This window comes from Hipposideros armiger, unplaced genomic scaffold (assembly GCF_001890085.2).
Source record: "Hipposideros armiger isolate ML-2016 unplaced genomic scaffold, ASM189008v1 scaffold_244, whole genome shotgun sequence".
Classification (NCBI taxonomy): Eukaryota; Metazoa; Chordata; class Mammalia; order Chiroptera; family Hipposideridae; genus Hipposideros; species Hipposideros armiger.
Genome location: NW_017731594.1, coordinates 2422305 through 2434313, shown reverse-complemented (window position 1 = coordinate 2434313; position 12009 = coordinate 2422305). Strand labels below are relative to the sequence as shown.

Here is a 12009-nt window from a genome sequence, read left to right as displayed (position 1 = left end):
AAAAAAAAAAAAAAATGAGGCTGAACACATTTTTTATATTTATCATTTTTGTTTTTTAAATAAATTACCTATTTCTATTCTTTTACCCACTTTTCTCTTTTATTTTATTTTCCTTATTCTCTAGAGATATTCTTTATATAATAAACTTCCTGTTTTCATATGAGGATTATATTTCCCTAGTTTGTCATTTGCCTTTTCATTTGGAATATGGGTTTATTTTGCTTTCATTTAATATGACCAACATAAATAAGAAGAGAAAGCTTGAATAACTATAATTAGAAATGAGAAAGCCAAATAACTAATTTTTAAAAAATTAAAAGAATCACAGGAAAGCACTTTGCAAAACTTTCTATAAATACATGTGAAAATATGAATGAAATGTATATGGCTTTTGGATAATATATAAACGTTTTACATTTTACTATTCACATCTTCTCATGCTCTTCTTTGCATTTTATTATTTCATGTCTTTCTTAGGAAATTCCCCATACTTATCTATACTTTGATTTCACTTTTTTATGATTTATTATATTAGTTATTTGAAAATAATTTCAATGTTGGGAGAACATTAAAAATATCGTGTAAAGATATATGTGATTTGATTTGCCAATTGTCGCAATACCATTTATTTTTGATGTTAGATATGAATTAGAGATCTAAGTTAAATTTGTTGTTTTAATGCTAGATCATTTATCCAAAACACCACTAACTAAATAATCTATTGTATCTCTATGGTATAAAATGACAATTCTATCATATGCATATTTATATTATAAATACTCTTTGTTTCTGAACTTTTATTCCCTTTATTATGTTTTCATTTTTTCAGCCAGAGCTTCTGGGGTGCCCCAAGCTCCTATCACCGTGGTGCCTTTGTGTACATCATCCCTTGGGCTGCATTTCCTCCAAACTCGCCCTACCCTACTTCCAGCAAACTACTTCACAATCTTCGCATCTCCTTTCAAACACCAACTCCGCATTGAGCTGTCCCTGCCAATCCTACACTTACTAGCGCCTCAGGTGTTCACTTCCCAATCTTCACCCTTCACTTGTCCGCATCACCATGAAGGCTCTGTGGCAGTGTAATTGGGGGAAGCTACCGGAAGTACAGGAAGCTTCTGTGGCTGTATCTCTTGAGTACAGGAAATGTTGCCTTTAATTTCTAGATTCCAAAGCCAACTCACAATGGACGCTTTGTATATGTGGGGCTGAGGAGACAATGCAAGCCTCACTTATCCACTGCACCAATCACAGGACAGAGGTGTGGCATCACTCTGTCTCTCCACACACACACCTGATATGAAAATTTCTGGCTATGGTAGACCCTCCATCAATATATGTGAAAGGAAAGAAGGAAGGGAAAAGCAATAGGTGGGAGAGAAGAAAGGCAGACAGGGAGGGAAGAGAGAGGAAGGAAGGCATTTTATTGTCAGGCAGTCTCTCCTGAAAGAGCTGTGTATGAATAAAGATTTAGCTGTTCTGTCACCAGTTAAATCAGGCTCCCAGGACTTGAAAGCATAATGACTGGCAGTAAAGGCCATACATTGTTTTTCTGGGTCAACACAACTCCTGTTGTTCCAAAATTCACTTGTTTTAACTGTCTAACTCTTGCTGGGGAGGTTATTAGCCCTGGTGTAATTGCATTACTTTAGCTGTGATTATTTTCTTGCTACTTAATTGATTTCTGATTCTTTTATCATTTTTATCTCTGTGAGATAAAGGTAGAGGCATAAAATATCCATGGCCAACAACTGCCAAGAAATAGTGAAAAATAGCACATTTGTCATTGAACACTGATTCGCGTTGTATGAAAAAAAAAATCCATTTATTTTGTGTGAAGAATGGGGATCAGACTGTGGGACAGCCCCAGGCTGAGGCTGTTACAGCCCTGTAGAGTACAAGGTCATGGTGGGTAAAAGGGCCCCAGCGGCATGAGGTCCAAGACCAGGGAGGGTCACCTGTCATATCAACGAAGGAAGTGACATCTTACATACTGTTACTTGAAGAGCAGCAAGTTACATCTTTTGAAGAAGCCATTTCCACTACTTTGCTAAGGTTATGGTAGATGTTGGTGATTGAATTTCCAATATCCATTCCACCCTAAGCCACTCATGGCAATCCCTCCCCTAGATATGTGAATGGCTCAGGAATGACCATATGATCCAGTTCTAGCCAATACGATGTGCGGGAGTGTCTTCTGAAGAGCTTTTAGAAAAGATTTTTCCATTCTTAGGAAAAAGTCCAGGAGAGGGTGGCTTCTCATCTTTTTCTGGACAGTGCTGTCTCTAGATTGACACCTAGAATGACTACAGCCTGACTTAGAAAGACATCTATACTGAAAAGAAAACAGAAAAGGATGCAGGGGGTGACCGGTTAGCTCAGTTGGTTAGATAGAGCGTGGTGCTAACACCAAGGTTGCCAGTTTGATCCCCGCAAGGGCCACTGTGCCCTCCTTAAAAGAGCCAACTATGCCATTGTAGCATGAACGCAATGGGTGACCAATAACCATGGCTGTTCCCCAATGAAATTTAAAAAACAAACAAACAAAAGAAAGAAAGGGATGGAGAGGACCCAAGTTTCTGAAGTTCAGCTTCGACCCTTTGAGGCTGCAATTATGAGAGATAAGAAGTATTCTAATTTCTTAGGCTAATTTGAATTGGGAGTGTTCTGCAACTAGCCACAAAAAGCATTCTGACTGATACCCAACGGTGCATGCTTGCTGATCTTAGGCATTAGTGAATAGATCTAAACTATCGAAGTCATCAGAATGAGCTCTCCTTCACGGACCTTTAAGAAAGCTCAGCTAATTCAGTGGTACCAACTCAGTTACACAGGCCATCCCTTTGACTTTCTCTCTCCTGGGAGCCTATCAAACTTGGTGCCAACAGACCGTATGTATCAGAACTTTACGTTTTTCTTGGTTCTTAAATATCAAGCTGTTCCTACATTTTCCCCCAAAAAAGTTGGTTCTGTCTTCATATCTCCCTGAGCCCAGCTACACAGACATTCTGTGAGCCCTGACTCATTATGCGAATTTCCATTCACTCATTATTTCTAGAAATACCTGTAAGACACCCACCCTCTGACAGACACTGCGCCAGCCAAGGGGGATACAGAAATAACAAGACATACATGATGTCTGGGCTCAAAAACTGTCTAGTCTAACAGAGAAGGCAGCCAATTAAGGGAGCAGTTATAACACAGTGTGATGAGTATGATGGTAAGATAAATAGTTTCAACGGGACCCACAGCAGGGGGCGCTAACCTGGTCTAGAGATCAGAGAAGGCATTCAGGGAGTAACTAGAACCATTTATAGTATATGTAGCTCAAAGAGACCCCCCCAAAGGAGCCTATACACCCTCCTTTCTGAGAGACGTGCTGGTTAACAAGGCTTTTCAGTCAGAGGACCAGGTAGGCTTTGGTCCAGCTCTCCAGCCTCTAGCTGTGTAAACTCAGACAAGTCACTGAAGCTTTCCCATCTAGAAAATGAGAACAATACTAGCACCAATCATATAAAGTTGTCCAAGAGATTAAATAAAGTAATTTCCACAGAGGGCTTAGCACAATTCATGGTTGACTATTATGGTGAGCAAATCGCCACTTTTGTCATTGCAACATCACATCAGAGCTTTGGTGGCCAGCAGACCTTGATGTGAATCTGGCCTCTGACACTTCCTAGTCATGGGACCTCCGCTTTGTCATCCATAAAATGGGGACAATAAACTCTACTTCCCATTGTTCACACATGAACTTATAAAATAAGAATGTGTAGGACACCAAAGCCACACTCAGTATGTATTAGGCATTTACCATACAGTGCCCAGCACCGTGTTAACCAATGAGATGAATGTGTCCAGGATGTAAAGCACTTTACAGAGGCACTGGCACACAGCAGGCCCAACACTACTGCTTCCCTCCAGACCATCCCCTTGATGGGCACTGGAGTGAGAAGTGAGGCACATGACCCTTGTTCCCATCTTAAGATTCCTGCACCAAGTAGCTTGAGTTGCCTTTGGAGCGTATTTCCTCCTCCCCATCAGGCCACGCTACTGTAGTCATTTCACAAAGAGATGGAATAAAATTCAGAGACAATTGAGCTGGTATACACTCCCATGATTACTGCCATCTTTCATTCAGTCTACTGCAATAACTGCCTATATACTCATACCTCTCCTAAGTCCCTACTCCACACGAGAGCCAGAGTCATTATTTGGGAAATTGCTAAGCATACAAAAGGGTATGAGATAAAAAATAAAAATATTCTTCCTACCCTCCCCACCCTACTTCTCAGAAATAGCACTGTTAAGAATTTCTTGTGTAACTTTCCAGGACTATTCAATTCCTAGCCCAGAATATATGTCTCTATAGAAACAAATTATATACACTGAACAATGCCTGATCTTTGAAAAAAAGTGTTAATCAATCATTTCACTTTCCTGCTGAGAGCTCTTCATTGAATTTCTGTTGTCTCCAGATAAGGTCCAAAAGCTCTAACGCTGTGCACGAGGCCCTTCATGGTCTGGTCCTTAACCTCACGCTCTGTCCTCATCTTAGGCCACACAAACTGTCTACACACATGCTTCAGCCACTGGCTTTCTCTAAGCTCTTTAAATGTTCAGTGCTCCCTCCTTCTCTCAAACCTTTGCACATATTGTTCCATTACCCGAATGATCCCCACCCCTGCATTTAAAAAAACATTTTGTCCTTCAGATCTTTGCTGAAACTTCACCTCCTCTGGGAGGGCTTCCCTAACCCCCAGAACAGGTCAAGGTCCCTATTATGTACTCTTATGCCACCCTACATTTTATTGGGTTGTCAGAAAAGTCATGACACACTTTTGCAATGAAAAACATAGAAAAATACATCATGACTTTTCCGACAACCCAATATCTTCATAACATTTTGCGCCTTTGTAATCATATATATTATGTTACATATATTGGCATACATTCATGAAGCTGTCTATATTTTTGTGTTTCATGGGTACCAAGTTTCAATTTGGGAAGATGAAAAAGCTCTGCAAATGGACAGTGGTGATGGTTGCACAACAGTGTGAATGTTCTTAGTGTCACTGAACTATACACTTAAAAATACTTAAAATGGGAAATTTTGTGTTGCGCTTTTTTTACAATAAAAAAAATCATTAATGTATTAAAAAAGAGAAGACATAGAGAAGGCTTGGAGGAGAAGGTACACAGATAATGGAGACATTTTGAAGGGACAATGCACAGAACTTGCTGATTAATTCAAAGAAAGATGTGAGGAAGAAAGAGGAGATGAATATAATTCAGCGGTCTCTCTGATGCGTGACGGTTACACTCTGAGAAGTGGCCTGATTTGCTTAGTAAATCAAAGGGGCGCCCTACTTACTAGGTGTTTCCTGGCTAACAGTAAAGTTGCTGCTGGCTTTCCACTTGCCTGGCTGGTCCTTTAAAGGTGAGGTGGGGCAACTGAGGCCCAAACCCCTAACACATTTAATTTTCTTAATTAACTTTTTAAATTTTTATTGTGTATGTGGTTGGTGGTCAATAAATATTTGAATTATTGATCCATTAAGCACTGGGGTTGCAACTGTAATACAGTTATATCATGATGATTGTAACCTTTCCTTGTATTTCATTTGCATAGGGACAAACTTTCCCTACTCTAACAAATATGCTGCTTAAAGAATAGACTCACTAGTCATTTTATTCTCATTTTTTCTTTAATGTAGACATGCAAATTCCAGAATAGCCCCGGAGAAGGCCTATGTGGAGCGGGGATGCCCCGAAAAGACTCCCAGATTCCCTGAAGCACGCAGAGGGTTTAGCTGAACAAGAACAGGAAAAGCAGTAAGATGTAGAGGGTTTTAACACAGTCATTAATTAAGTTATATTCTGAAGATCATTAAAAGCAATTAATGCTTTGTCAGCTGCTATGGCGCTCTAATTTTATTTTTTAACCAGTGGTCCTCAAGAGGGAATTTGGTGCAGTTTTAAAATAAACCAACGCTTTCTCCCAGTTTTTAGTCAAGATACTTAATATATTTGAAATGTCAAATAACATGAAACAAGGGTATTAATTCATATATTTATCAAAGGGGACATACAAAATTTGCTGATGCTTTTGAGTCATTATCACGCTGATTTCCTGTTAGGCACGGGAAAAGAGTAGGTACGCTATCATGTGAAAGCTGAGGAAGAAAGAGGGGACAGAAAACGATATTTATTGAGCCTTTGCTAATTTTCAAGCCCTGGGCTTGGCACTTGAAATGCTGTCATTTTTTATCTCTAAAAAATGAGGTTCATAGTATTAACTCCATTTCACAGTCTCAACTGAGGTTCACTGTCTTAGTTTGTTCAGGTTGTTACAACAAAATACCACCAGCTAGGCAGCTTATAAAGAACAGAAATTTATTTCTCATCGTTCTGGAGCTTGGAGTCTGAGACCAGGGTGCCAGCCTGGTCCAGTGGGGGCCTCTTCCAGGGTGTGGACTTCTCTCTCTATCCTCACATGGTGGGAGGGACAGCAGAGCTCTCTGGGGCGTCTTCTTATAAGAGCACTAATCCGACTGGTGAGGGCTCCACCCTCAAAAGCCCGCACACTCTCTGTATCTTATTCACAAATGGAACTCACTTGATTTCCTGTCTGTCATTACAGTTACGAAGCTCTGGAGTTGGCTGGTAAATAGGAGCAAGCCACAGTTCCCGCCACACTTATGGGGAGAGGACCACAGGGGCATGCACACAGAAGGCAGGAATGATGGGGCCACAGGAAAGACGGTCCAAAGTCAAGGCCATACAACCAACAAGTAGTAGAGCCGGTCACAAATCTAAATCTTTCTGATCCCAAAGCCTGGGTTTGGATCCTCATCTCAGCTATACCGCTAACCACAGGGGTTATATTACAGAAATTTCACTCCATCAGTCTTAGCCTCCTCACTAAAAACAGAAGTAGCTGTATCCAACTGATCTTTCTAGTGGCTTTCAGTTTCGATTCACTGTGATTCCGTAATCAGCAAATATAGAGGGCAGGCATGGTTAAGGGACCCCTCCCTCCACTCCTCACACTCAGGAAGTGGGTGTGGTCCTTTCTCTGTGTCACACTAGGGACCCACCCGCTATTTTAACATTACCTTTGCTCTTTTCCACAGCTTCATCTATGCCATTGTGATCCGAACCATTTGGATCAAAAGCAAAGGCTGTGAGATGATTTCCAACTGTTCAGGTAAGTAAGCCTCTGAACTGCGTGACCGAACTCTTGACTAATTTGGCCTCTGCAGAGTTTTTCCTCCAGCAAGCGGGAGCTTGGGCTCTGGCTGTAACATGCCTGCACTGTTAGATCAGGCCCAGCAGGCAGATCAGACCCACCAAAGGCTGTCCTGGGAAGGCTCTGCCTTCTCTACCTGGCCTCCCTAAACACTGGGACAAGGAGGAGTGGGGGGCTTTTGGCCTAAGCTATGGCAGTAGAGAGTCTCTCCAAGCAGCCCTAGAACCAGGATGCGGGGTGGCCCCAGTCTCTCAGGCCTGGCTGTGAAGCACCCTGGAGGACCCTTGGATAAAAAGTGAGGACTGTCCAAGGAAATCACCATACAAGTACATTCAGCAAGAGGACAGACATATCTGTTGGGCTTGAGTTCACAAATGCATAAAACTGCCATTTCTCCAGAGAACAATCCTGGACCCTAAACAGTACGGGCCATGCTTCCCCCACTGTCCCAGCGCTCCAGCTCCCACCAGACCAAGCCTGAGATCACCGCTATAACCTTCCCCAGTTCTGTTTCAGTAAACCTCAACACACAACACCTGAGACTCAGAGGCCTAAAACTTTCTCGTCCCTCTGCTCCTGCTCCAATGGGCCATGGAATCTACCTCATTCTTCTTGAGTTCATCACTCACAAGAATGAACACAGCAAATGTTGCTGGCAGTTTGAGGTGTTAGAAGGTTTCCACATTCTGTCAACTACCCCACCACCCGAGGTATCTCCCACCACCCCTTTCTCACCAACTGTTCACCACTGTGGTTGGGCCCCCCCGTCTTTTTCCAGTGTCTCCCATATCTTCCTGTACTCTTTTCCAGTCCCTGTACTCTTGGGTTCCTGTCCTCCGGCCTCAGAAATATTACAAAGCCACATAGAGATCTGTTTTGCCAATGACATGCAGTATGCCATTGTACTCCTCCCCAAAGGTGGAAATTGCTACCACAAGTTTTCATCCTTTAATACATGTTTATAGCTCCATTATCCCTATTTGTCAGTTGTCTATATCCTCATATCACCATCAGTGACCCCCTTCTGGGATGAGCAGCAGATGGTAATCTCAAAAGCCCGCACACTCTCTGTATCTTATTCATAAATGGAACTCACTTGATTTCCTGTCTGTCATTAGAGTTATGCAGCTCTGGAGTTGGCTGGTAAATAGGAGCTCCAGTGGTGTTAGCACACAAGGATTATTGCTCATCAACAAGGGGACATCAGCAGTGATTACTGTGAACAGAAGCTCTCTTTGTAAACACAGGCTGCAAAATTCAAGTCATCATTAGTTTAACAGCCACTCTTCTCACTGCCAAATATGTCTAGTTTCTCCCCCGCAAAGACTGACAGAAAGAAAAGAAAAAAGAACTATTTAATAAATGATTGGAAGACTTTCCCACAAACAAGTGTGGAGGGCGAGAGGTAGAGAAGATGAGGTTTCCAAACTTTTGCATTGTTGTCTTTCATAAACAAGCATGCTCTTGATGCTCAGGGGTATCTATCTGTTCCTATAAAATAGAGAATTTATTGCATGGGGGCAGGAGATGGGGGGAGGGGCACCCATGAGCTAGACAAAGTGTAACATATCTGGATATAACTGTGTGTGGCCATTATGACTTGGAAGACGTGATGTGATTCATGTTACATCCAGACTGCATGTTTCAAATTAAATGAGGTAGAATGAGTTGGAGTGGAAAGCTGGGGATTAGGAACTAGATTCAAGTCCTAGTGACTTCTAGCTAAATCAATTTAAGATAAGCCCATTAACTGTCCTTAGCACTTTCCTTCCTCAGTACATGTGGGTGAAATGGCTTCAGTGTAAATAACTACATTTAGCAAAAAAAAACCATAAAGAACTTCATGAAGAAATATAAAGACATAAATAAAGGAATCTTATAACATGTTCGTGGATAGTAAGACGCAACAGCATAAAGATGTCAGTTCTCCCCAACTGATCCACAGTTCCAATCAAAATTGAAATGGGGCCTTTTATTGAGCTTGACAAGGCAATTTAAAAATATATACAAGAATTTTAAGAACCAAGACTAGCTAAGACACTCTTGGAGAAGCGGAACGAGATAGGTTTCCTGTACTAAATATTAAGATTCATCATAAAGTCAGAGTGGTTAATAGGGTATGGTATTGACACACTACAGTAGACAAACAAAAAATAAAACAGCCCCAAAACAGACCTACACATATATGAGAACTTGGTATATGTCAGAAGATCATAGGGAAAGAAATGAAATTTGATCTTTACCTCGATTGCCAGACAAAAACAAATTCCTGGTGAATTAGAGACGTAAGTGTGGAATGTTTGTCTTTTTTAAAACTTTAAAAGAAAATGTAGGATGATATCTTTATGACACTGGGGTAGGAAGGATTTCTTAAACAAGGTACAAGATCCCTTAAATCAGAAAATACATGATGGATAAATTTGACTCTTTTAATATGTAAAAAGTCAAGCAAACCACAAAGTGACAGGAACTACATGCAACACATGTACCCAAGAAAAGATTAGTATCCATAATAGGTGAAGTCCTAAAAATAAATTTAAAAAGACTTTAAAAGATAAATAGATAAAAGAAATCAGAAAAACAAAGGCATTTCACAGAAGGGAAAAGAGTACTGGCTGAAAGTAAGATTCTCAGCCTCACGAATAATCAGGAAAGTACACATTTAAACCTCCATTAGATGCAATTTTCTACCCACAGGATTAATAAAAACTTGAAAGTCTGATAGTTGTAAGTCTTGACAAAGATATAAAGCTCATGGCTTATTTGGCAATTATTATTTCTCAAAAACTTGGTAGGCTTCCGATATAACTGCTTCCAGTCAGTTTTATGTACCAGCAACCATATCCAACAAGTCTTCCGCAGTATAATTCTCATGTCTGACTTGTTCTTTGCTTCCTCACTCAATCCGTGTCTCAGCTTAAGGGAAGCTAGCTTGAGGCCATCAGAAGTAGTAGTTGAGGGGCCACATCCTTAGTCTGTTCTTTGCATCAAGAATGATTCATGATGGGTCTTTGCTGATTAAAACTTCTCAATGTTACAGCTTAATTTGGGGACCAGAGCCAGCTTCGTTGTCATATATAGCTGTACGTGTTTCCTATTGGTTTTATTTCTCTGGAGAGCCCTGACTAGTACACCGCCCTTGTGCTTGGGGCTTTAGGCTCAGCAGGCACATATTCTGTCTTTCCAGGCATCACACGTGACCCTTCTACCAAACGGATCCCTAGTGTCGCGGCTTCCAATATCAGTTTTCTTGCCACCTGCTGCCTGCTCACATGTGTTAGGTTTTATGACAGCACTGTTATGAGGTACCAGTGTATGCTTTAGTTAAGGAAACATTAGCAGCTATAACAGAGAAACACCAAAATACAGTAGCCCTAACAAAATAGAAGTTTGTTTCTTGCTCAATTAAAGTCCAGTTGATAGTAAAGGTCAAAGGGAAGGACACTGCTCCACACAGTCATTCAGAAACTCAATCAGATGAAGATTGTGCCACATAAAACAGATGACTATTAAGGTAACCCTCAGCACGCAGCAGGCAGGGTCGCGGGTAGAGAGAATGGCGGATTTCTCAAGTGGTTTTTCTGAGTCAGGCCTGGGACTGCTATATATATATATATATATAATGGATCCGTCCCATGTTCCTATAGGCAGAACTTAGTCACATGACTACACCCTGAGGACAGGGAGGCTGGGAAATGTAGTCTAGCTGTGTGCCCTCAGCGGGGAAAAGGAAAGGATTTGATGAACAGCTAACCTGTCTCTGCCACAACTATTTAAGGCCTGTTAGGGTTCCTGGTTCCCCCTGAGCTGAGGAGCTGAGGAGCTGAGGAACAGAAAAGGCTGTGAGTTAGGTCCTACCGCCTCTTATCTAGCTGTGACCTCTGGTTGGCTAGAGAGTCAAAAAAACAAAACAAAACCCTGAATGTAGTAGCCAAAGTCCCTTAGTTAAACAGATAAGACACATGTGCTAAAAATAATTAACATCTGGGTTATATTTGAAGACAAAGAAGCCATCAATGATCAGAAATCAAAAACGAATTTCAACTTTTAAAAGTTTTAGAAAGCAGGCGTAACTCCTAAAAATGTTTAATTTTTAAAAATCAAGCTGAAGTACCTAAAGTTCCCAACATAGGAAAAATATTTATTTTAACACATCACTAAGTAGGCTTCCTTGCTGACAAATAACCTGCACTTATTATAGGTCCACAGATGGCGCCCGCCTCCGGCCAAGAATCAATTCGGCCTTGTTTTAAAATCCAGGCTAACAACTGCTCCCTCTTCAGGTGCTCACAAGAAGCATGGATACCCCGTGCCTCTGCAAGGGGCAGGCAACGTGGGGAAGATGAGCAGGAACTGGCCCCTGGGAGACTCATTTCCAGGGTGCCCCCCCCCATTCCCCCCACCTCCCGGGACGCACACTTGAACTAAACCAGCCTAAGGCAGTGTGCGGCTTCCTGTCCTGAAAGTAATGGGGCCTGCTGCCTCTAGGCTCCTCCAGCTATTAATGCACAGTGACGGCTGAATTTAACTGCTTTTCACTCCAGCTCAGTGCCAAGGCCTGGGTAGAAATAATCCTTTTATCTCCCAATAAAGAAGAATTACGGGCGTTTTGTAGCTAGCCTGTCTTTGAAGAGCCATCTTTAGAAGCTGGGGCTTTGCATTTCGTCCAGCGGCCAGATTAAAGACGCTTTTTCACTGATCTCATTGGGCGATTGAAGGGCAGGTCCTTAATCATATGTCGCCCAGTTGCCCTGTGAAAA

General features: G+C 41.6%; 1 protein-coding gene across 1 annotated transcript in view; it reads left to right on the top strand.

Annotated features, from left to right (window-relative positions):
• Window positions 1–12009, top strand: part of NPSR1 (neuropeptide S receptor 1) — a 27375-nt gene that overhangs the window by 9621 nt on the left and 5745 nt on the right. Inside the window, exon 3 of the mRNA XM_019655694.1 lies at window positions 7134–7207. Coding sequence (XP_019511239.1) covers window positions 7134–7207 — 74 coding nt within the window. The remainder of the gene's footprint in view (window positions 1–7133; window positions 7208–12009) is intronic.